This window comes from Tamandua tetradactyla, chromosome X, assembly GCF_023851605.1.
Source record: "Tamandua tetradactyla isolate mTamTet1 chromosome X, mTamTet1.pri, whole genome shotgun sequence".
Classification (NCBI taxonomy): domain Eukaryota; kingdom Metazoa; phylum Chordata; class Mammalia; order Pilosa; family Myrmecophagidae; genus Tamandua; species Tamandua tetradactyla.
The window spans coordinates 143,257,401-143,284,352 of NC_135353.1; the positions used below are offsets into that span (position 1 = coordinate 143,257,401).

A 26,952-nucleotide genomic window follows, 5' to 3' on the forward strand; every position below is an offset into this window, starting at 1 on the left:
GGAAATTGAATTTTCCCCCTTTCTCACCATTCCCCGAAGGAGAATTTGCAAATGGTTTTTCAATCACTCTGGGATTTATCAAGGCATCACTCCAGACAAACCAACAAATTCTCATGTCCTATTCAAGGTTCCATGTACTTATGGTGTTCAATTAAGCTGTCTATATAAGTTATATTAGGAAAGGCACTATTCAAAATATAAATTTTATACCAAATAAACATTTTTTGCTTTAGTCTCACACATAAGTTAAAATTTTTAAATATTAATTACCATCTATTTTTAGCACCCTGCAGTAATGACAGTCCTTTTAAACCTACACACTTATGACAAACAAACTAAACTTACCTGGGAGAAGTGGGGCAGGATCATCTCTGGTTGAGAACTATTGCTCTGGGATATGTACCTAGGAGAGGTTCTGGCATGGGGTATGTGTATTTTCAAATACAGAAGATGTATTAACTTCAGACACCAATTTCAATGCAGTTCCGACTCTTGCTACCCAGAGTTACATTGACTCTATAGGTTACGGTCACAACCCTCTACAAGATTTCCCATCAGATACCAGATAGCAGTTTGGGGTTTTCAGGCTAAGTGCACTTCTGACCAACTGACTACAAATTCAGGGCTGCCCACTAGCCCCTCAGGTTTGATAACTCACTAGAGTGGCTCTCAGAACTGAAGAGAGCCACTATGGTTATGATTACAGGTTTATTATCATGAAAAGGATACAAATAAGAAGACTCAAAGGATGAGGTCTGGGAGGGTTCTCAAATGCGAAACTCTTCGTGTCATCCTCTCCTGGTGAAGTCAGGATGCATCTCCCATGGGGCACTTCAATGTGTTTTCCCAACCATGGAAGTTCATCTGAGCTTCAGGTGTCCAGAGTTTTTACGCAGTTTCATTACATACTTATGAGTGACCGAATCAATGCCCACCAAATCATGTCAATCCCCAGCCTCCCTTTCTTCCATCCCCCAACCCCCTAACCACACAACTGCCTTTCTGTTGTAGTCAGCCCTCACTCCAGAGCCATCTCATTAGCATAAACCATCAGGTATGGTGTGGGGCACCATGAATAATAAAAGACACTCCTATCATGGAAAATTCCAAAGATTTAGAGATTATCTCCCAGGAGCTGGGACAAAGGCCAGACCTCTGACCTTCTTTTCGAGGCCAAATTCTTTACTATAGAGTATATAGTGCTAAACTGTTTTCCAAAGATATTGTACCAATTTGCTTTTCAACCAAGTATATAAAGATTCTTGATGCTTTGCATCCTCACCTACAACTTATTGTCAAACTTTTAAAATTCTGTCAATTCAATAGATTTGTAATATATTGGGTTTATAGTAGTTAGCTTTAATCTTTTTTCTTCTTCTTTAGCTCTGCTTAAAGTCAGGGCAGCCTTCTCTGTATTCCCTTGGGTTGGAGAATGAAGGAGTAGATCCAATCCTTATCCTGAAAGTATATTTCTTTTGGGTCCTTTTGTAATGCTGGAGAATCTCCTAATCACCTATAAGACTCCTTATATTTGGACTTCTTGATTTCAATCTCAAGGGTGAAGCCTATGCATCCTGGGTGCTTTGATAGTCAGCTTATCTCTCTAATTATAAGTTAGTGTCCAAAAATTTAAAAATTGGCCTGGGAGTTCCCTACTGTATTTTCAACTGTTCAATACCTTTAAGGTATTATTTTGACATTTTCAATGAAAAGGTTGATCTAACTTATCATGGTCAGGTTCACGTGTCAACTTGGCCAGGTGGTGGTACCTGTTTGTCTGGTTGGGCAAGTGCTGGCCTGTCTGTGGTGATGGGGACATTTCATAGAATTAAATCATGATCACATCAGCTATATCCACAGCTGATTCCGTTTGTAATCAGCCAAGGGGAGTGTCTTCTGCAATGAGCGATGCTTAATCTAATCAGTGGAAGTCTTTTAAAAGAGGATTCAGAAGAGACAGGCTCTATTCCTGCTTCGGCTGGTGAGCCTCTCCTGTGGAGTTCACCCAGACCCTCCATCGGAATCATCGGCTTCACAGCCTGCCCTACGGATTTTGAACTCTGCATTCCCACAGTCACATGAGACACTTTTATAAATTTTATATTTACGGATATTTCTTGTCAATTCTGTTTCTCTAGAGAACCCTAACTAATACATATCTAATCTAGTATTTTAGATTAAAATGACCACAAATTATTTGCAGCTTTTCCCATCAAGAGGGGTAGTCTACTTTCCTATCCCTTGAATCTTTACACTGTGGGACTTCCTCAAGGGGCCTTGTAGCTTCCACTGTTGCCCTCTTGGAATCTAGCCACTATGGAAAGAAGTTTGATCTACTCTGCTGGATAGGCAACATGGAAGACAACTGTGGTGCTCTACTGACAGCTTTGGGTAACTGCCAGATATGCGAGTGAGATCACCTGGGACCAGCCAGCCCCAAGTCAACTGGCCATGCAAGCAAAACCAAAAGAAAAACTGGCTCCACTGAGCCAGCCCAAATTGATGGTTCACAGAATTGTAACCAATAAAATGGGTGTTGTTTTAGGCCACTAAGTTTTGGAGTGGTTTGTTATGCAGCAATAGATTACTGACAGACCTAACTCACTATTTACCCTAAACTGAAATTTTAGTGCTGAAAATACCACTAATTTTATTTACCCAATTATTAAAAAAATGCATTTTTAACATATTTTTCAGGAAGATATTTATTTAAAATTATAAATATTCTAAGTATATTTTACTTTAGTAAGTAAATACTTGAACTGAAAGAATTGGATCTTAAAAATTTTGAGGGTGCATTGGTCAAGGATCAAACCTGGGTCTCCTACAGGGCAGGTGAACAATTCTACCATTGAACCACCTGTGCACCCCAGAATTGGATTTTAATCCTTTTTTATTCCAGAAAAAAACTTTACGCATACATGGATAGAATGGTTCATTTGGGGACACCAAAGTGAACTGATTATAAAGAACAATCAGCAAGATAAACTGTACCTTCCTCTCTTCAATTCCCTCTAGCTTCTGTGAGAGGACTAAAATTAGCTCTGCTAAAAGCAGTATTTAGAAACAAAATTCATTATTTCTTATCCTAGAAACATAAGCACAGAGGAAAGAATAGTATAACTCTATACCCATTCACTTTACTTCAAGTTAGTATCCTAATCACATGTTTTGATGCCTTTCTACAACAGAGTTCCAGAAAAAGTTTCGGGAGCAAGAGAACCTCTTTGATTATGCCTTTCTGTTTGTATATATTTGGTATCTATACATCTATAATTAAATTTCTCACTAATAGTACAGTGAAAAGCAAAATGTAATTATTTATCTTAGATAATTAATTTGGATTATTTGATTTCAAAGCAATTCATGACCTTTTATTTATTTATTTTTGGCATGGGCAGGCACTGGGAATCAAACCTGGGTCTCTGGCAAGGCAGGTGAGAACTCTGCCTGCAGAGCCACAATTCATGTCTCTTTTTAGAGCAGTACATTCAAGGAAGCTTCCTTTTAAATAGTTCTTATTCAATCTAAAATATACTTTACTTCCAAGATGCTTAAAGAAATTAAGGTGTTAAACTTTTTGGTTCAATAATTGTTTTTTGATTAAAGGAATTGAATCGTATTTGCAGTTTATTAACATTGACACGAATCTATTGTGATTTCTTTCTAAGTATATCCTGTCTCATACAACTATATGTGGGAAGTTGTCTTAATATGAAATATTCTATAAATTAGCTTAGTCACCATTTCCCAAATTAGTTAGGTTTTACTGTATTTGGATGCCAAAGTGCTTATGGTGCTTAGAACATGATATGACTAAAATGTTGATGGACTATAGTAATAAAGAATATTTTCTTGTAAAGCTCAATATGTGAAAAACAAATGACAAAAGTAAAAGAGTTAAAAAAGATTTGCTTGGCGATAAGACAATAATGATGCTATCAACATAAGGTACAATTAATGCTTTTTTTTCTGAATTTGATCGTGTTTGTGGATTGTTGTAAAGAGATCATTTTCTTCATAACTTTGTAGAAGTCAGTAGGTGGAAGGCAAAAACAAAAAGCAACAACAGAAAAAGAAAGGATGAAATTTAATTTGGTTGGTATTGGGAAAATTATGGGGAAACAATTTTGCCTTGGAATTGATAGATTTTATTTTGTCATCCCAAGAGTCAAGTATGAACAGAAGTTTTTTTTTTTAAAAAAAACTTTTTTTAAAAGAAAACAGGCTATCACTAAGATTGTTATAATTGAATGAATTTAGGTGTTTATACAAAGTGTAATTAGCAGAGATATTCCAGTTTTTGAATAATTGTTAAATGTTAAAATATAAATTATGAAGAGCAATATCTATGAACTTATGATGATCTGAAAAATCTAATGAAAAACAAAGATGCAGGGAAGTATAAATAGATTGATGGCTTCATTTAAGCCTTTGGTGCTTATGGTCCTAGCATGAAAGAGTCCCGTACATGTGCCATGGCCACTACAGCAGTTTCATTTAACTCTGATTACCAAAAGAAGTACAGCAGAAACTTCTGCAGGGCAAGCTGATCAGATCCAGTGCAGGCTAATGGAACAGTGCCTGAAAAGACCGAAAAGACTGACTGTGGAAAACAGCACCATCTATGGGTTTAATTTGTTTCCAGCAAGAAATTAACTTTTAATAGGTAACTTGGTCACTAGATCCTATTCTATACAGCTTATGGCAAGAATATAAAAGATTTTAGATTATGAGTGATGGACGTGGAAAAGATAGAGGAATCTTGTTTGAGGCATATTACTTAATTGTGAATGAATATTTGCAATATTGCAAAGGAATGGTTCACTATCTATCCATGCTATGATCATCTAATATTGGCTTTATGGTGTCTGATGAAAGGAAAGAAACTGATACCTATATTAACACTTGTAATTTCACAGGTTCTTCTTCCAGTCGTGGGACAGAAAGACGTGGCTGGAAGTTCACACCTGGAGTTGGGTATGGAGTGGTGTCTCTGATGAACACCCTTGAGACCTGGCAAAAATTGCCCTCCAATAATTTTTATTATCCCAGCCTGTAATCTCTAGATGAGACAATGGCTCCATTTTATTAAAAAAAATTCTAAATTAACCTACTTAACAGAAAATTTTAAGAATTGCTGCTATACTCACATGGGCGTATACTCAGTGGAAGATAAATATGTACTCTATGCACGTGTGTGTGTGTGGAGGTGTGTGTATTCCTACAGGTAGTTATATTTAGTATTTAGTGTGTAGAATTAGCTCGATGTGTGGGATGGATACAGAAAAATAACATTCCAAACCCATGGACTGATCCAAACAACTTAGCTTTAGTCATTACTTCCATCTCTTCTTTTAAAATCTAGTAAAGCAACTAATTGGCAGCTATAGCTTCCTGAGTGTGAGCAAAGAGATGTGAAATTTCAAGTCATAAGGAGAAGAACCCACATAGGTAAAATCGGATAATTGTTTAGTTTCAAAGCCCTTGAATATCAAGGGTTAGCCATTTTATGTCTTTATGGACTTTTTTTTTTTTTTAACACAAGTTGTTACCTCTACCGCAGGTCTATATTTCTTTATGCCACTTTGGACCGCTGTCTAGTGCCCTTTCCTTTCAGTCTGAGGAACTTCCTTTAGCATTGCAAGGAGTTAATAATGGAGTGGTATATGGGGGGAAATAGACCTATTACAACTATGGACTAGAGTAACAATAATATCTCTTTTTTTGGCTTCAACAACAAGCATTTATTGTCTCATACGTTTGAAGGCTGAAAGTCCCAAACCAAGATGTTGGCCAGGCCAGGCTTGCTTTTGGGGTCGGTAGCATTTGGGTGATATTTGTGGCCCTCCGTCTGCCACCCACTTATCCTTCTCTCTCCCGTGTCTGCTCTTCTGATTTCTGCTGACTTCCGGCTTCGAGGACTGTATCCAAATGTCCTCTTATAAGGCCTCCTGTAATATGAATTAAGAACCATCTTGATTCAATTTGGCCACACCTTAACTAATAATAACATCTTCCAAAGGTCGAATTTACAGATGGGTTCACGCTCACAGGAACACGGATCAGGATTTAAACATGTCTTTCGTAGGATACATGATTCAATCCCCAACATTCAGCTGTATATATTCTACTGAGAAGGCTGTCTTTATATCCTTTTCTTTTTTTATATATATTTTTACTTATTATATTTAAAGTTATATCAAATGAATTTAATAGTTTATATTTTATTGATAATAAAAACCCTATGCCAAAGCTCTTTAAACTTGTTATCATTGTTAGTATTATTATTATTAAAGTGAGACAGGAAAATGCATCTCCTTTTAAAATCCCCTCTACTAGCTGTGTTCCAGTAGCCATGTTTTTTGAAGACGATTGTATAATGATGCAGCTTTCACAGTGTGACTGTGTGGTTGTGAAAACCTTGTGTCTGATGCTCCTTTTATCTACCTTGTCAACAGACGAGTAGAACATGTGGAATAAAAATAAATAATAGAGGAAACAAATGTTAAAATAAATTTAATGCTAATGATCAGTGAAAGGGAGGGGTAAGGGGTATGGTATGCATAATTTTAATTTAAAAAAAAGTTTTTTTCTGTTTTCGTTTTATTTTTCTGTTTTCTTTTATTTCTTTTTCTGAATTGATGCAAATGTTCTAAGAAATGATCATGATGATGAATATGCAACTATGTGATGATATTGCAAATTACTGATTATACATGTAAAATGGAATGATCATATGGTAAGAATGTTTGTGTTTGTATGTGGGTAAGTTTAATAAATTGAAACAATTGAAAAAAAAAGAAACAACAGCATGTACCAAAAAAAAAAATCGCCTCTACTCCTTAATACACATACCTCTTAAAACCTTTCCCCAAGAATGTTTCTTTAGAGATGGACTTCACTGAAATGTTGGTTTTTCTTAAATCAAGTGTAATATAATTTCTTTTTTTTTTTTACTACTCCCACCCAGCACTCAAAGACACAAAAAAATACCGTAAGTCTCAATTAACAGCAGAATCTCAGAGGAAAGCTGTTTGCAGTCCTAATCCAGACTTTGGAGGACTAGAGGTGGTCAATTAACAATCAAAAAGAGGAAATTAACCTCTTGATTTTTACCACTTGGTGAATCGAGGCATAAGGCACATAATCCACCCAGCCTCTTGCTTTCAGTATGTACTCTGAAATGCTAAGGGTCTTGATTCTTGAGCCTTTGACTCTGATTAAACTCAAACAGCAGTCCCCAGTGGTCTGCCTCTTACATTCTTTCGTAAAGTGTTGGTGGATGACTGTACATTTCAGTGATTTGAAAAATATCCAACAAACCTTTGACGCTATCTGTTTTATGTTGGAAGAGATGACACAAGAATGTTTGTCATAAGGGAGTTTATGGTGTGAGGTTTTTTTTTTTTTTTTTGCTGCCTAAATGATACATACCTCTAGTTTTCAGTTGTCTTTTGAGATTCTGAGTTCATCCCCTGTGAATCAGAGTCCACCAGCCCCTCTCCTGTGAGCGGCTAATGAGTAGAGGGATAGACAGACCACAAGCACAGTAGGGCAAATCTGGACAGTAGGATTTTTTTTTTAAGTTTTGAGCTATAACTCATGTGCCACACAATGTGCAAACCCTTAAAAGTACAAGTCAGTGCTCTTAAAATATTCGGATATGTGCAGCCTTTGCCACAGCCAATTTTAGCACTTTGTCATCTCCTCAAAAAGAAACCCTATACCCTTTATCTGTCACCCCATTTTCCCTCATCCCCACCCCTCACCCCCCAAGCCCTACTTTCTGTCTCTGTAGATCTCCTTTTTCTGTTTTTTCATATGAATGGAATCATATAATATGTGGAATTTGAGGACTGTTTTCAAGGTTCATCCAAGCTGTAGCATGTATCAGTACCTCATTCCTTTCTATGACAATAATATTCCATTATGTAGATATACCAGCTTTTGTTTATCCATTCATCAGGTGATGGACTTTGGGTTGTTTCTACCCGTTGGCTATTGTGAATAATGCTACTGTTCACATTTAGGCATAAGTATTGTTTGAATACCTGTTTTCAGTTCTTTTGGGAGTACAGCTAGGAGTGGATTTGCTGGGTCATTGGTAACCCACTGACAATTCTGTTTAATCATTTGAGGAACTGCCAGACTGTTTTCCAAAGTGGCTGCACTATTTTACATTCTTTCTACCAGTGTATTGAGATTTCCCCACATCATTGACAACACTTGCTATTATCTGCCCCTTTGATTATAGCCATCTGGGGGGCTTGACATGATATCTCAGTGTGGTTTTGGTTTGCATTTGCCTGATGACTGATGATGTTGAGCATCTTTTCATGTGCATATTGACCATTTGTGTGTCTTCCTTGGAGATATACAAATCGTATTATTTGTCTTTATTATTATTGAATTGTAAGAGTTCTTTATATATTCTGGAGACTAGACCCCATCAGATCTATAATTTGCAAATATTTTCCTCTTATTCTATGAATTGTCTTTTTACTTTCCTGGTATGTCTTTTGAAACACAGAGTTTTTTATTTTGATGAAGTCCACAGTTTACAACTATTTTTACATTTGTTGCTTATGCTTTGGACAGTAGGATTTTAGCAGGTTCACATGTTGCTCCGAACCCCATTCTCTTTTCTTTTGTGCAACCAGTTCTCCCATTCACTTCTATTTATTTGCTCCAGAGATAGGTAAAAAACAAACAAAAACCTCCATATATGTATATTCCATCATTAGAAGATGGAAATTATTATTATATTATACCACTTGGTATGTGCAGTCAAATATCCAAAAGGGGGGAGTACTGCTTAAAGAAATACCTATAAACATTAAATTCTCCCCTTTATTTGTACATTTTATATATAGATACTTTTTTTTGGCATGGGCAGGCACTGGGAATCGAACCAGGGTCTCTGGCATGGCCGGTGAGAACTCTGTCACTGAGCCACCATCTCACTGGCCTATGCAGATAAATTTTTAAAGTACTAATTATGCATTAAATTTTTTCAAATGTAGAGGTCTGTTGGTTTTATTATACACTTTAATTGACTCTCAATGAAGTATGTTAGATAAGAAGGCAGAATTCCACATCTTATCAGTATCGATTCTGAGCATGTGCAAGGCTGTGCAGCCCCAGTTTCTATGTATGTACTATTCCAGTCCCCAATCATCTATGCAGAAAGTGCACAGTGCTGCCCTCTCCCTACATCTTCAGCTATGTCACTGCTTGGGGTGGGGATAGGGTGGATGGGGTGGGACGGAGAGGGAGATATATTGGGATACATATGTATGATATACATGTATATTGGCTCAAGGCAGAAGGAGAAGTTGTTGAAATGAAGACAGTGAATTCAGTTTCTGTTGGTTTTGCAGTTGGGTTTGATTTTGTTTTTCTTAAAAAAAAAGAAAAATTCAATCAGGCACCTCCCTTTTCCACAAGCCTCTCTGTGACTATAGAATTATTGTAGAGAAAATGTTTTCTATATTATACAAGAAATTATCCAACACGGTAATATTGGTACCCGTCATTTTCCCCACTTGTTCAAAAAAGAAAAGCATATTTTTTAGCAAGATAACCTGGGTAATCTTCTAAAAAAGACATTTAAAAACTGTTAGTGACTTTGATGTCTTTTAAAATAAGAGCCTTTTCATTTCATCCCATCTATAACATTTTGTAATCCTTGTTGTAGGATATTAAAAACTATTTTAAGAAAGATAAAAATTCTCTTTAAAGAGCTCTCTAGAGTGTGTGAATAGAGGACCAGGTGACCCGAAAAGCCAAAATGAAGCTAAGCCTTTTCCTGTTTATATTTGCTTTCCTGTTTTGTAAACTCTTTGTACTTTGTTCATGGTAACTCGTAAGCTAAGGAGATGGTCTTTGTATTTCTCCATGTCATGTGCTCCTGGGTTAGCCGGCTTCCCTTCCTCTGCTTGTATAAAATATCACGTATTTCCCTCCTTTCTAGCAAGTACTTTCAAAAGAACTCTGTATGGTTATTTTTTTTGTATGCTGTATGGCGGGGTCACATTTCATTCTTTTTTTTTATAGACAGGATGTTTAATCAGCTTAATATGATGTTTAATCAGCTTAGCATGAGTTTAATCAAATTACTAATTGCCATAAGATTTTCTGTATACTGGTCCTAATAAATTCCTGAATATGCACAGAAAAACACATGAATCACGAAGCTTGTATACAGATGAACATAAAAATTTACACAGTTGAAAGATGTGCAGAAATTGCTTCAGGCTTTGCTGGTACAGCTACTTTGGAAAACAGTTTGTTCTTCAAAATTTTAAACAGAGGTATAATATGATAAGCAATTCCACTCCTAGATACTTAATGAAGAAGAATGAAAACATGCATCCACACAAATACTGGTGCATGAATATTTATAGCAGCATTACACATGATAGCCAAAAAGTGGAAACAACCCAAATATCCATCAATTGATGAAGGGATAAATAAAAAGTAGTAAATGCATGCAATGGAATATTATTTGGCAATAAAAAGGAAGGAAGAACTGAAACATGCTACAACATGGATGAACCTTGAAAACATTATGTTAAGCGAAACAAGCCAGACACCAAAGACCATATATTATATGATCCCATTCATATGAAATGTCTAGAATAGACAATGTATGGAGACAGAAAGTAGATTAGTGGTTACCAGGGACTACAGAGAGGAGAGGGAAAGGATGGAATAGGAAATGACTGCTAATGGGTACAAAATTTTTTTCTGAGATAAAAATATTTTGCAAATACACTAGAAACTATTTAATTGTATACTTTAAATAGGTACACCTTATGGCACGTAAAGTTTATTTCAATAAATATAAAAATAAAAATAAATTTATAAAAAGAGAGAGAAATTAAACCAATACCTATTTGTATAACCCTAAGCAAGTCACTTTGCTCTCAGCAATGGCAAACTCATTTGTCAAATGTGGCTATTTGACTACGTGGCTTGCAAGGTCCTGTCTAGTAATGATCTATTTTGACTCCTCATCATAATTTCTTTTATTCTTACTTCTCAGAATTGGTTGTGTAAGAGAAACTAACCAGTGGAATAAATCACTTCCTGTGGCCATTCTGCCCACAGTTAATCACAAATCCAAGTCTGGATATGTTTTGTTTAACAAAGTGCCAAAAAAATAAACTGAGATGGCCTGGAGACAAACATGGGGAGAACTGAGCAAGTACGGAAGAAACATTTCTAAAAACCCTTCCAGATAAGGAAAGCCTTATAACTCCTTTTGGAATACTGGTCACAAAAGAACAAGAATGATCTTTTTAGAATCACTTCCTATGTTAATTTTCCATTCCTTATGGAAGAAACTAATATTTAAAGCAAAACAGCTGCACAGTTTAACAAAGTCTATAGCAAGTCACTTTAAATATTCTAGTGACCAACAAGGATGTCTTTTGAATTCCTTTCTATTCTTTATCAGAGCTATTTCTTGCACTTTTAATATGATCAAATATTTTTGATCATAAAAAAAATTCATTATTTTTCCACCCGAGTATCCCGTTATTGCAGCACCATTTGTTGAATTTTTTTTGTTTGGTTTCTTTTTTTGGTGGGGGGGAAGTACATGGATTAGGAATCGAACCCGGGTCTCTCGCATGGCTAGGCAAGAATTCTACCACTGAACTACCCTTGCACACCCTAGACTCTGTACATTTTAACATAAGATGATGATGAGCCATTTTGAAAAAAAAAATCCTATGAATGTAGGCAGACTGTACATGGAACGTCTTTGGCTACATAGTGATGAATGAAATATCTTGAGCAAAACTGCCCAGGAAGTCTCTATGGGATCACTGCTTTTACTCCCAACCCCAATATCATCATCATGCTGTGGAACTACTTTGCATTTTTTTAATGCAATTTTATTGAGATACACTCACACACCATATAAACACCCAACGTGTACTGTCAATGATTCATAGTATCATCATAATAGTTCTTTAAAGAAACAAACAAAAAAAACATTTCGGTTTCCCATAAAGCCCTTTTTCCTGATTCTATTCCCCTCCTTCCCTCCCTCCCTCTCAAGCAGCAACCCTTACCTAAATTTGTAGTTTGTTTTAGACTTCTATTTCACCTGCATGTGTCCAGATATATGATATCTGGTATTGTTCTGCATGTTGAAAATTTTATATAAGTTTTATGAGCATTCAAAATCCATGATATAAAGTTTTGGGGAAAATCAGAATAAATCCAATTTTGGGAGGATTTTAGGACTATTGATTTCCACTCTTCTAACCTCTTTTGTATTCAAATTTGTCTAGTATCAGATTCTTATTTTCAAACAATCTTATCAAAAAATTAAAAGACAGGAATGCTTTTTTTTAAGGAACTTGCAAATATTCACCATGATTTGAATTCGATTTATAATTAATTGAAGCTGTAGATTACAAACCTATTGTTTCCTCCCCTAAGCTTTGTGATACAGAGATGTGGTGACAAATTAACAGCTAAAGGTTTAAAGGTTGTACATTTAAAGGGATGTATATATGAAATTAAATCTTTAAGAAAATGAAGAAACAGTACAGTTTAAAGGTTCCAATTGGGAAAAGTCCAGTACTGATAATTATGGTAGGGTAGTGCTTTTCACAATATTCGATTGGACAGAGCATGACAATTCTTGGGAAAGTAGATGGAAGGACGAATCCTTTGTTTCATTAAAATCTTTTATGTATTAGTGACTAAAGCACTTTTTATTTCCAATATTAAATACTTGAGAAAAAGTGGAAGAAGCATGAATTAAATTTATTAACCTCCGTTTTCCAAGGAATAAATAAAATTCATTTTCTTCAGAGAACTCATTTCAGAGATCACCAATTCAGCACCTTCGGGGGGACTGGGCATTTACATTTATTTAAAATAAATGAAAATTTACAACTATGTTCTTGTTTTAAACAAACCTGTGGGCTGAGTTTATCCTGTGGGATTTCTGAACTTTTAAATTACATTTCTTTATTGAGATATAATTCACAGTTCAGTGGTTTTTAGTATATTCACAATGTTGTACAACCATAAACTAGTTCCCCATTTTCATTGCCCCCAAAAGAAATCCCATTCTCATTGAACAGTTACTCCCCACTGTCCTCTCTCCCGAGGCTCTGGCAACCACTAATCTATTTTCTGTCTCCATGGATTTGCCTATTCTAGACATTTCATGAATCATAAAATATGTGGTCTTTTGTGTCTGGCTTCTTTCACTCAGCATATTTTCAAGTTTTGCCCATGTTGTAGCATGTGTCATTTCATACCTTTTGATGGTGACTAATATTCTATTGTATGGATATACCACATCAACTGATGGACATTTGGGTTGTTTTCACCTTTCAGCCATTATAAATAACGCTGCTGTGAACATTTATGTATGATCTCTGGATTTAAGTTCAAAAATTTTAGTTTAGTGCTGTGAATAGTTTAAATATTCTGTAAATAGTTCAAGAATGTGTTTCCATACAATACATACCAATAATGAACATAGTTTAAATACATATAAATTTCTTCACCGCATTGTCTCCCACGTGCCTGGTTATTGACTTTTTCTGTTCCAGCAGGTAAGCAATAGTATGGATTCTTATGTGTCTTTTCAGTATGGCCAAATATTCTCTCTTTTAAATAGAAATGTAGCACACATACCCACTGCTTTGCCCTGTGCTTTTTTCACTTATCCTGGATGTGTTCACATGCATTGCTGGATAGCATTCTCTGTCTATCGCACTTTAGTTTACCCAGTCCTCTTTTGAGGTGTTTTTGTTATGATTTAAATGATCTGATATTTATGAAATCTACTTGTAAACTAATCATGTTATAACCAAACCAATGAGATAAATATCAGGTTAAATAATGAGAAATAAACAAGCCACTTAATTTTAATACTAGACAGGAAAATTTTAAAAGGCCTAAAACTGCCTTTTAAAATAAAATATTGTCTTTCTCTCAATGGTTATGCTGACAGGTAGAACTAGTTATCTGAAATGGGATGAAAAATGGCAATTAAAGGCATTGGTCTAGTTGAATTACTTCTTTGCCCAGCTTCTGCTTCTTAGAATACTTATGTATCTTTATAGCCCCACAATTTAACTTAAACAGTCACCTTCATTAAACCTGATAAGAGGGAAATCTCAGGAAATACTTATAAGTTGTTTGCTGTGGTATTTGGCACATCTTATATATTTAATCATAATGCCAGAAGTATAGACAAAGTATCAATCAACTTGGTTTAAAAACTCAATTTCCTACTAAGTGTTTCTTGTGTGAACACATTATGAAAGTTGTTAGGCTGCAAGAACAAAAGATCACATCAACTTCATTAAACAAGCTATTAAAAACTTTTTCAAAAATAACTTTTGTACTTCTATTTGCTATTAGGTAAATACTACCTACTCCCCTGTCAATGTTGTTAGTGTCTGTGCTATGACACCTTTTATTTAAAGTGGTTCCCATGATAGAAAACACCCATTCATGTTCCAAAGAATTTAGCCATGGGCACGTAAAAGAAATACACTAAAAAAATTGAGATATCACTCCAGAAGTAAATATCTTATTTTTTTTTTGTTTTACTGATTAGCTGGAGAACAAGAGATGGAGGCATTTTTGCTATCACAGGTAGAGAGAAGCTGGAGCACAGAGTGAATCCAGGAAGAGGTCATGGATAGCCATATGAGACCCTACTGATGATGGCAATTGATGTTGCCAAGGTATTTTCTGGAAATGTTGAGAGGGGGCAGTGTACCCTTTTCTAATCGAGTAATTTAATCAAAGTGCTCCTCATTTCCAGAAATTACTTCTTTGACTGTTGGTTGATTCCTCCAAGTGTGCCTGATCAAGTGCCAACAGCTAAATTTCTTATTTCCTGAAACATTTTTCTTAATCTAATTTTGATCTAAGGCTTAGTCTGTAAATGAGAAATGCAAGGAAGAATGAGGGGCCAATTTATTTTAGGTAATTTTATCATTAAATATCAACATGTACAATTTCAAATATAATTTATAAATCTCGCAATTTGTAGAAAAATTAACAATTCTAAAATTATTTTTACAATTATTTACAATGAATTCAACCTGTCTTTGTAGAAATGTAATTATGTTCAAAAATACCTCTATGACCAAGTAATAATTCACAGTACCTTTATAATATTTGTCACTTAAGTTAAAAAACCAGCAGATTGACTAATTTACAAACAACACAATCAGAATTGCAAATTCAAGCTACTTAATTCCAAACAAAAAAAAAAGCTTCTATATTTTACCATTTTCACCACCACTTGAAGAAATAACTAGGAGGCATTATTTTCTTATTTGTATTAAAGAAACAAAAACTTAAAGATATTTTAAAAATCGATGTTAAAAAGCTAGATTAGGTAAGTTCTTATAACATGTAATACTAAATATTTTGAGAAATTCTTGATTTCATTGGAAGGCATTTCTAATGGTAAGTCTTTTTTTCAGTTGTAATATGACACTAAACAGAGATGATCCCTCATCATCTCAAATAGAAATTATAATTCCTACCAGCAATTGATAACATTTAGATCGAGAGTCGTGACTTGATTCCTTTTTTTTTTCTACTTAGGGTTTTGTCTTGTTTTGTTTTGACATACTCTGGTCCTCCCAAAAGGATCCCAAGTATGTATAAAATTAATTCAAAGGGAAAAAATGATTTGGATCAGTACTCTGAAAATAATGTTTACGGAGTATTCCACAGTTCTTTCTTTTCTTTTTTTCAGCATATATCCAACTAAGACAATTAAATAAAAAGGTAAGGTATAAGAAATATAGATGAAGTCACAATAAAGTACATTTTCTTTCATTTACATAGAATGAATATATATATATATATTTATATTTTAATCTTAAATGCTGGCTCTTTAAGAAAAAAATTTTTTTTCTGGTACATATGTTTAACCGTTGGCAAAAATGTATACAGCTATTTTCCCAAGATATTTATATACATAGTGGTCCACTTAAGACCAGCCCCATTATAACTTACTGAACACAATGTGCTCTTAATTTATAAATGGACTACCTTCAGTAGATAAAATATATAGGCATGTACGTTTTACATACTAAGGTAAAACATGTGAAAAGGAGAGATGAAAAGAAAACAAGAAGGAAAAAATACCCTTCTCTATAAGGTCCAGACAGCAATTCAGTCTAATTAGGGAGACTATGTAAACTGTCTGAATAATTTCAGTTTTGGCAAATGCTTTTCAGGAAAATATCTAAACTAGGAAAGTATTAAATTTTAATTTCAAGAATTTAGGAGAAGTTTCTGTTAAACATTCAGTGAGGATGCTGTGGTCTCCCTAACATGTAGAAAAGAGGACTTTCGAATAGTAACAATAAACAAACAAAGTCATTTTTAGTTGGTTAATAACACCTGAATCAAGTGTGTGTAAGTTCAGAGAATCAAATCCTGGTTCACTAGCATTTGAAACTGTTGGGTGAAGGACTCCATGGACAGGATCTGAATTCTTCCTATATCTTAGAGGGCAGGATATTATGGCAATGGAGGAAATCAGTCCCAAAGACAGCCAGCCCAACCTTAACTGTCGATGTTAAAAAACACACCAAATGCTTCTATAGCATTCTTTCTGCTGCACTTTTTTTTTATTTCAAGCCACATGTCTAGTTGGAGGGTCATGCAGCAAGTGGCTTATAAATAAAATCAGAGTCTACGAACAGTGCCATCACATTAAGAGGCAAAATTGGTGGATTTTCTTGCTGCGTAAAAAGCTTGCCTCTTGGGAATCCATGAGTTGGTATTATTTACGGGATACCTAAAATAGGGAACAAAAACCATTCATGTCAGTAAGGCATACATGTAATTCAGAACTTCAAGCAATGAAGACTATACAGTCATTTATTGAGCTAGAACTTCCATTTTCTTTCTAAATCTTGCCTCACCATCAAAATGCAACAAATATAACTAGGCAAACCCCAAAGTTGTTGCCAAGGCCAACAATTCCCACTGTTTTCAAATCTCAGCATATGTCACCGAAGAACAGGACCATATGCATTTTGGAAGCCTTGGAATTTGGACACTAATATATCCTTTAGCTTAGAGAGATGCTACATGTCTCCCTTTTCATAGAGACTAGGCCTTTTCATGCTATTAGGGTACCTAAGGGTAGGCAGAGAAGATAAATACAAATATTCAGGAGCAATGTCTTTTTTTCCCCCTTTTCTAGACTTTCATTATGAAGCTAGAAATATTCAGGATAATGAAAAGTAATAGATGTCTTTTTTTTCTAAAACAGCACAGATATTTTTAATTAACTGCCACTACTGTTCTTCTGGAAATGCTTAGTCTCTCCCACCAAACATTCCTGAGAAGCAGAAAGAGAATACGCATCTGCTAATTCTGTGTAGATTTATGTACACAGAAGCCCTTTGTAAGGTGTAAATCACTAATACCCACGTAAAGTTTTGTTATTATAGAAGAAGAAAATTTGAACACATTTATCCTGAATATGCTTGAAAATGAAGAATATGGACAAAGGAAATACAGTTTAGCTTTAAATTCTCATGGAAGTAATCCAAATTTTCTCATTAAAAGAGAATCTAATGTACTGATGTAAATAATTTTCATTCCATATATATACATAGCCCTAAATTGATGTTGCTAAGCTGAATTAAGGCTTGTCTGATTTCTATAAACAGATGTCCCCCCCACATCAATAAAGTTTAAATTTTATATTTTAAACCTAGCTCATCAAATAATTAATTAAGAGAGATAGCTTAACTCTTTCCCTAATCATGAAGATTTTAAAATATGTTTTACTTTCTTGGAAACATATGGCATGAGAAATAAGTCATTTCCATTTAAGCCATTAATTTCAAGAAAACGTGAGCTATCATCAGGAACAAATGATTATTTCAAAATGATTATTATATTTAAATGAACACAGGCTATGTAATGAATTTCAGACCATGCTGAACAATTTTACTTATATTAGAATATTCAGAAGTCAGTAAGCAAACAGAACCCAATTTTAATTTTAATCCTAATTTAACAGTGATTTAAAAAACTTCAGTTCCCAAAATATATTCTTTTAACTATAATAGCTGACTATAAATCTTCCCCATTTTTCAGACTTTTACAGGAATTCTGCTAACACACTCTGGTTGAAATTCTTACCAGAATAAAAATATTAAGACTTGCTTCTCAAAACTTCAAGAGTGAGAAGCAATTTACATACATTCGAAAGTCAATTTAATTAATGGCCAAAATGATACTGTAAACTTTCATCACTCCAAATGTCTTTTCACATAAGCATTCACATGAGTACTTTTGTTTTTGCTAACTGCTGCAGCTCACAGCTGAATGCAGCCGCTCAAAGAAAAGACTAAGCAGAGTCACAGTCCCTCATTTTGACTGCCCCAGGACCCTTGGTTGATTTTCCAGGTCCCTAAGCACAGAAATAAAAAGCATTGAAATCTTTCCTGCTGAGTTATACACAAATACATTAAAGCTAACTAAGAAAAACGTCTGATTTAAAGAGTAACTAACCTGAGATGTACCTTGCTCCGATTAACATTACCATGCTACTCACTATAAAAAAGCCCAAGGGCAGACTACAGAAGATACTAGGGTCACCTGTTGTCATCCAAGTAGGAGGGAATTCCAGTCAAGCAAACCAAAAGAGAGACACATAATTACAATATTTGTGTTAAAAATCACATGGTAGCAAAACAAAATAAGTTACAAATATAGTATATTCATAAAAGCTAGCAAAGAGTTATTACTTCAAATTAAAAATATAATCAATATTGAAGGCTGACAACAGTTAACAAACAATACAGATAGCATGCCACAAGTAGCCGGGAACATAATACATATAGACCAACATAAGCCTTCTACTGGCAAAGCCAAAGAGAGCCTATGGAGAACTTTTTGGGAGGCTGTTGGTTTTTGCTTCCTTGGTTCTTTTCCACATGATGCTAAATGAGCAATTCAATTCCCCAAAACTTTCAATTATAGATCCTTTGGCTATCAGAGAAGAGTTATATTAGTCTACTGAAAATGAACTGTGAGTCTTAGGTCTGCTAAAATATTGTTCTAGTTTTATTTTTAAATAGAATGTGGTTTTAAGGAAATGCACCTGACAATTAATATTACAGCAATTCAAAGGCTAAATTGTGTTGATAACACATTGAAAAAAACTACCCGAGAACACGGTTGTTTTGATATTTTCTAAACTGAATTTTCTTGGAATCCCTTCCTTAAAAGAATACTCCTCATATATAACCTTTTCTTAAATCCTGCGTATTTATTTTTCAAATAACAACACAAGGTTTCTCTGTTTCCATGTTTGTAGAGACCATATTTTAATCTGATTTTTCAAAAGGGAAGCATAACCTGTCAGTTTTTCTAAGTTAGACTAATGAATTTCCTGATGTGGCTACAAGTACGTTGTAGTTTGAGAAGAACCTGCTATTAATTGCATTCATGAGTCCACAACAATTTAGGTGGCATCTATTTAACAAATATATTTCCTTTCTGATGAAATACATATATAATATACTTGCTAGCTTTGCAATGCATTTTGAATCAATTTGCTCTGTTTTCAAAATATGGTTTTGAGTCCAAAGCCAAGAGTTATCATTTATGATAAGCTCTCTTAAGAACATCACCCCCTCAATTGCTTCTACAACATTTTAAACACATGCCAAAAGTACATTAAAAAATAGTTTACAATGGACTGAAATATAGTACAAACAAGAAAATAAACATAAGACTGCTTCAAAATTGGAAAAATGCTTTGGAAATTAAACAAACATTAGATTTTTTCCCATAAATTAAAGTAATTTAAAGAAGATACCAGGTTGTAATTCTAATATCCTTTCAAATCTATTAAAATGGGATTCTATTTGTATGCTATTATCAGATATCCTTTAAGGGATTATAATTAGCATTTCAGTAATTAAATATATTCTGAGGCTGTACAGATTAGAGACTATAAAAATATTGTTTTCCAAAAATTTATTTAAAAAAATTTTCAAATGTTAGCTTAAATCTACAGTATCTAACTAAACAAAACAAAAATTAAAAAAACTACAAAATAGCTCTCAAAAAATCAAATTACTTTTATCATCAATACTGATGAATTGAAATGAAGAACTCATTCATTTTTTTCTTGGAATTTTAAATTCAGTGACAGTAAATTACAAAAAAGGGAAGCGCGTTAATTGACTTTGTTGGAATTTTGTAATTAAACTTATATCTACAACTGCTAATAAGGAGAACTCTGTGTGTTTGTGCCTTGGGGGTGGGGGTGGGAATTGTGTCATTTAAAAATATCCAACTAGTCAAAGACATCATATAACTCAACTTCTCTTAAACCATTAATTAATAGTTGCTATTAATTAAAAGATATCAGGGCTCATGTGTTTTAAATCTCACACAGTGTTAGAAAAATCCTTATGATTTGTAAAGGGCCTCAAGATTGCAGTCTTAGCAAGAAAAGCTAGATGCATTAAAAGTAGTTCTATAAACACTTTGTGGTTGGAAGACAGATTTTATTTCATTGATAAATACTTCATTAATGTATAAGTTTCAATAAATCAATGACTGTTCCATTGGTTATGTTTCAAATATTTCATTTTACAAAGAACTAAATGTTACGCCATGTTTTTCACTGAAGGCTATTTAGAACTAAATGACTTACTTCTGCTAAATACCTCCCTAGCTAAGTTATTAAAAAAGGTAGAAAAAAGGTAGGAAGCTTCTACTTTTCTAAGTGACTGAAAAAAAGTTTTCTATTTATTGCCAAGAGCATTTCCCAATTTATTATGACACTTCTCATTTACTATGTTTGGTAATTTTCTTCCTCTATGATTCCAAAAGAAGTCCCATTATGTACATTTGTTGAGTACTTGGAATCAGCCTAGGAAGTAGTGCAATATATTCTGAAATTAATATAGTTTTTGGATGATTCAGCCCCACAAAAAGGCAGAGGAGACATTGAGAAAAAAAGAAAAAAGAAGAATTTCAATGATTTTATTTTCATTGAAAAGAAGCCATTGTTTGTATACTTTGGATGGACTGTATGGGGTGTGAATATCTCAATTAAAAAAAAAAGAAGCTAGAAATAATTTAACTTTTGGAAAACAAAGTTATTAATTGAAGTATAAGGAACAAACTGAAGCAGAAAGATATGGCAGTATAGTTAAAGTATTTACATCAACCTGATAATTTACATTTTATGCTTACAACTTTAAAGTGTTTTCAAAATTAAGAGAAACTGAACATAGATAATGCTTTTCTTCAAAGCAGTCAAATTATATTTCTTACTAAGTGTAAATGGCCTAATTATTTAAATAAACTATTTAACATACTAAGTAAAAATGACAATAATAAACAATAAAAACATCTTTACCACTTTCAGGAGACTGAGTTGTAACCCAGCCCATTGACTTCATCACAGCCTTCTTCCACGTAGAATAACGAATTTCACTTTCTAGAATTATAAGGCAGAAAAAACACACATATGAAAGGTAGTTCACTGAGATGTAAGCACCATCCTTAGATTCACTCAGTATTCTTGACAAGTTATTGCACATACTGAAGTTGGGCTTCACTATGACCCAGGTTTGGGAGAGTAGCTGCTTATCACTACCAGTGCCTGGGAGAGAAACTGGTCAGAAAGTGTAGTGAAAAACCCAGAAGGGGAAGTTCATCGTGGGAGGCAGAGTGAGAGGATACGTGGAGGGGAAACAACTGCTAGGGAGATCCGGGACACTCACAAACTAGAGGTGATGAAGTGGTGGGGGATGGGGTCTTGTTTGATTTGTTTTCTCTTTTTCTTTTTTGGTGGTGGTGTTGGGGTGAGGGCTTGGGATAAGGGGAAGGGTATGTTATAATGTAGAAAGAGTAGAAGGAGAATTGTTTTGGGTCCAAAGGACTTAAAAAAACATTGACTTCTCACAAGACTCAAAAGTTGCATTCCTATGAGCCATCCCCCCACTCCCACCTCAAGGCAGGATTTCTTCATGGTGGAAACCTGCACTAGGAGGTCTAAGCAAAAATGCACACTGAGGCCTCCATTCATGCCTTGTACTTATTCATACCTAAGGACAGGTGGCTTCCCTTCTCTCACACACATCCCCCTCCCCCGCCCGGGCTTCTGCCAATATACCTGAGGCTCTGAAGGGCAAGAGAACCTCTGGCCTATAGTAGGCTCTAAACAGGTGTTTGTTGGAAGAATGAACTATCTATATCTCCATTCAAGCACATGCATTTGTGTGAGTGTGTGTGTTGTAGGGAGATGGGGGAAGTACTGGTGAAAGGAGGAGGGCAATAGACCTAACTGATGATGTCCAGGCTAAGGCCTTAAAAATTCGAGGAGATGGCTCTCCTCGAAAAACAGGAATCCTTAACCCTTTGCACAAAACCTCCTTGCTTTAAGAGTGGAATTAGCACTTGTAGTCCATATACCTGCCCTGAATGTTATTTGCTTTGAACTTCATATTTTATCCAGTATTCCAAAAGTTAAAAATTACTTTTAGACAGAGTATCGGATTTTGAAAAACATTTTCACATCAAGATACATGGTAAACTGTCTAACTATGAAATTACTAGTATTAAAATTAATTTTCTTGTATATGGAAAATATGGATAAAATGGATAAAATTAAACACTGGCATAGCATTCTAGAAAATTAAACAGAGATGCATTTGAATGCTTATTTCTCAAGAGCTCAAAATCCACTTTGATGCTATTTTATGCACAGGTTTTAAACTGTGGACTATAGTTCACAGTGCAATTATAAAAATATTCTTTCATTAATTGTAACAAATGGATCATACTAATGCAAGGGGTTATTTGGTAGTATCTGGGAGCTCTATTTTATGCATGTTTTCTGTAAATCTGTAAGTTCTCTTTAAAAAAAAGCAAATTTAACACAAAGAATCTTAGTTTTCTACTCACATTTATTTCAATCTAAGAGGTGCATTACTATATTTTAATAAAGGTGCCGATCAGAGCTTGTGACTTAGCTAAGCTTTTAGGACAATGAATCAGATATTTAATTCCCAATTATTTAAATTGTTGTTGCCCTTGTCAGGCTAGCCCCGCTGTACTTAAAAGTCACTGAAATGTCCCTTAGCTCAGCTAACCATGTCCTAAAGCTGGCACCAAAGATGCTTCATTGGAGCAGGTAAATAGATTACAAATTCTAATACTGCTCTTAAAGCAAAGAAGTTTTGTTCCAAAGGTTAAAGATTACTCTTTTCTTAGAGGTGGGTAGTTAATAAATCTACCTTCTCGCTTTTGTTTTGGTGGGGTGCATGGTCTGAGAATCGAACCCAGGTCTCCTATATGGAAGGCGAGCATTCTACCACTGAACCACCCATGCACCCACCTTCTCACTTTTGATAAGGCTATTCTAACAGGCCATGCTGTCAGTGTGGCAGTGCTATCTGCCTACATGAAAGGATTGTAAACAGTACAAGTGATTTTAGAATTCTTTTGTTGTTTTTTGGTGCATGGTCCGGGAATCGAACCCAGGTCTCCTGCATGGAAGGTGAGCAAACTGCCACTGAATCACCCATGCACCCTAGAAGTTTGTTTGTTTGCTTTTTATAAGCAACTTCGTTTTTCTCATTCACACTTGCTCAGAGTAGTTCAATATGTCTATACAGATCAGTACAAAAATAGTAGCCAAATCTGACAGGTTAACATTTGCGATTTTATTTTGTTACTTCATCTATGAATAAATAGAAAGGCAAATGTGTTTGCACTAAATATGCTCTTTTTCATAGTATACCATTAAAAGCTTCAGTTTTTAAACATACCCTCAGCATTGATCTGTGGTTCAAACCGTTCCATAGTGACAGCTGACATATCTTCCGGATCCAGGCTCCAAACACCTACTCCTTCTGCAGCCCCTGCCGCCATGGCAGCTCCCAGGGCGGTTGTTTCAGGCATCGAGGGCTTCACTGGGGGGAGAGAGCTCCATCAACATCTTTGCAGTTGTACATGTCTGAAAAACTCCCTCCTCCAAAAGAAATGTTACTTTCAGAGTTTAAAAGAAGGAAGGCTTGAAAATGTGGAGCTGTGTTCCAGCAGCCAAGTTTCTTGAAGATGATTGCATAATGATATAGCTTTCACAATGTGACTGTGTGATTGTGAAAACCCTGTGTCTGATGCTCCTTTTATCTACCTTATCAACAGACGAGTAAAACATACGGAATAAAGATGAATAATAGGGGGAACAAATGTCAAAATAAATTTAGATTGAAATGCTGGTGATCGGTGAAGGGGAGGGGTGGGGGTATAGTATGTATGAATTTTTTTCTGTTTTGTTTTTATATCTTTTTCTGAATAGATGCATATGTTCCAAGAAATGATCATGATGATGAATATACAACTATGTGATGATATTGTGAACTGCTGAGTGTATGTGTTGGGAATGTTTGTTTCTTGTAATTTTTTTAATTAATAAAAAATTAAAAAATAATTAAAAAAAAGGAAGGAAGGCTTACTTACCTACTGGGATATACAGAATGTCTGCTTGCAGCTGCATAAGAATTTTGTTGTTGGTCATTCCTCCATCTACCTGCAAATGCCTGAGTGGAATTCCACAGTCGCGGTTCATGGCATCCAAAATCTTAAGTAAACCAATACAGTTACATAATTTAACTTACTAAAAATGACAATCCTCCATTTAAAACCCCTCAAATAGTTTCCCAAAGCATAGAGAATAAAATTGTGACTTTTTGTCCTGGTCTTCCAAACCCTCCTTAATCTGGTCCACAACCAACCTTTTCTCTCACCCTTATATCCAGCCAAGCCAAGCAACTCTATTTTTTGCAAGCTGGTTTCCTGCCTTGATGCCTTTTGTGTGTGTGTGCTATTCCCTTTTCCTAATATGTACCACTCAGCATCCCCCAACTGTAAAATGTTCAGTGCCTGGCAGATAATAGGAACTTATAAGGTAATGATAGCTGGAAAAAGAAAGAAAAAAAAACAACCTTTTTTTAAAACACCTGTACTTACTAGATTAGTGTACAGGCAGGCTTCATTTTTGAACTATTTAATAAATTTCAGGTATAATATATATGTTGTTTAAAAATGCTAAAAGTAGATTAAATACAAGAGAACAGGCCCATATTTATTACCTCTCGGGTTTGGAAACAAACCGCTTCTAATGCAGCAAAAGCAATATGACATTTATTGGTAAACTGAGTGAGACCACAGATTATCCTAAAAACACAAAGATTTTAAGATTAGAGTGTTATAAACGATCACCAACCCTGAAATGTCCTAAATAGACAGATATGGAAAAGTAGAATCTGCTGGACAGAAATGTGCAGGGGAAAGAAAATTGGACATAAACATGAATTTGAAAGGTCCTTTTAGCTTACAGTTCTGCATGCACATATGAAAAAGATCATGATACATCAGAGCACAAGACAATACTGAGCAAATGTGTATTCATTTAGATGATGTTCTTTTGCTACGCATCTTGCAAATGCCATGAAGATAAAAGATACTAACGCTAACATGAATATAAATATGACAGGGGTTATTGTCCAATCATTTATAACTTCTTGGTGCTTAAAGTTTTGAAATTATACTCTCCAAATAGAAAGCCTTCCTCTATACTTTAAAATCATTTGAAAATAACTAGAAAAATACACATTAATTGTGTAAATAAATCAAGACCCCCAAAAAGCATACCATAGTTTCAATTCTTACCCTCTTGCACTGGGCTCCCAGTAAGGTGCATATAATCCTGAAAATGCGGGGACAAAGTAGCAGCCATAAGAAGTACCTGCTTCTTTAGCAAGTTTTTCTAATATTAAAAAAAAAAGAAGAAAAAAATCACATTGATAATTCTTATTTTCTTCAATAAACATACCTGTTTTTAAAAATAGGACAGGGCTTTTGGTTTCCTACTTTTTTGGCATAGCAACATGTTCCTAATTACAACAATATTCTAAGGAGCAACAAACACTGAATACCCTCACTAAAATGTAACCCAACTCAAGAAATAAAGGAAGTAGATGACTTTCCATAAGGTATTTTAGTTCATGTCCACTAATTCTAAGACTGCTGATTAGGAGATGAAGGGGCCTCCAGTGCATCCTTAATCAGAAATATTTTTCCTGATTATTCCACCTTCAGGCAAGCAAGGAGGACAGAGTGGGTAGGCGAGTTCAAAGTAACTATCCATAGAATGGAAATAGCCATGTTAATACTGAAATTAAATGTAATTTTATACTCATTTTAATGCTCACTCTAATTTAGGAGTCAAAACTCTCTCATAAGATAAATTTAACTGGATTACTACTTTACCTGCAGATTCTGACAGTTTTCAGTGCTGAGTTTTACACTTGGGCAATTTTTATGCCAGTTTCTTATAACTACCACTAATTGTGGACATTGTTTCATAAATCTTTGGAAAATATTCAGACTTTTTACATCAAACTTATAATAGGGATCCATATAATTTAACCTATGGATGGGGCACAGCACAAGTATTTACAGATTGTAGAGGTAAAATATTTAAATTTTTCATTATTCAGATTCTCTAATCCTTTGTTAGAATATACTTACCGATTTCCTCTGAAGTCTTTATGATTCCAAGATTGTCTCTTAGCCAGCGAATAACAGCACCAGCTATAGCTACAGAACCCTAAAGAAAACAAAGGAAATTGACACAGAATATATGCCATCACAAGGAAAGGTTTTTCTTTGAACATATTTCCTGTGAATGACACTACGAGATGGATAAAAAATTCAAACTAACAATCTCAACTTTGGAATGTTGACAAACACAATAAACGAGATCTTCTAATACAAACAGTTTTAGCTAGGTCACTAATAAAATTTTTTTATGGGACAGGGACAAAAAAGAACACTCCAGCACACCCCCGGACCTGCCCCCATAGATGGACGTCAATCGGT

At 34.8% G+C, this 26,952-nt stretch overlaps 1 protein-coding gene across 3 annotated transcripts in view; it reads right to left on the bottom strand.

Moving 5' to 3' along the window:
* Positions 1-16,624: 16,624 nt before the first annotated feature.
* Positions 16,625-26,952, bottom strand: part of GK (glycerol kinase) — an 87,395-nt gene continuing 77,067 nt past the window's right edge. For 2 of the 3 annotated variants that reach the window (XM_077145437.1, XM_077145434.1), the window contains 8 exons: positions 26,602-26,680; positions 25,741-25,837; positions 25,161-25,245; positions 24,529-24,649; positions 23,835-23,978; positions 21,419-21,499; positions 18,550-18,636; positions 16,625-16,816 (listed from right to left, as the gene is read on the bottom strand). In XM_077145437.1, the coding sequence (XP_077001552.1) occupies positions 16,806-16,816; positions 18,550-18,636; positions 21,419-21,499; positions 23,835-23,978; positions 24,529-24,649; positions 25,161-25,245; positions 25,741-25,837; positions 26,602-26,680 (705 nt within the window). In that variant the 3' untranslated portion in view covers positions 16,625-16,805. The remainder of the gene's footprint in view (positions 16,817-18,549; positions 18,637-21,418; positions 21,500-23,834; positions 23,979-24,528; positions 24,650-25,160; positions 25,246-25,740; positions 25,838-26,601; positions 26,681-26,952) is intronic. The other variant, XM_077145436.1, reaches the window with a different exon arrangement.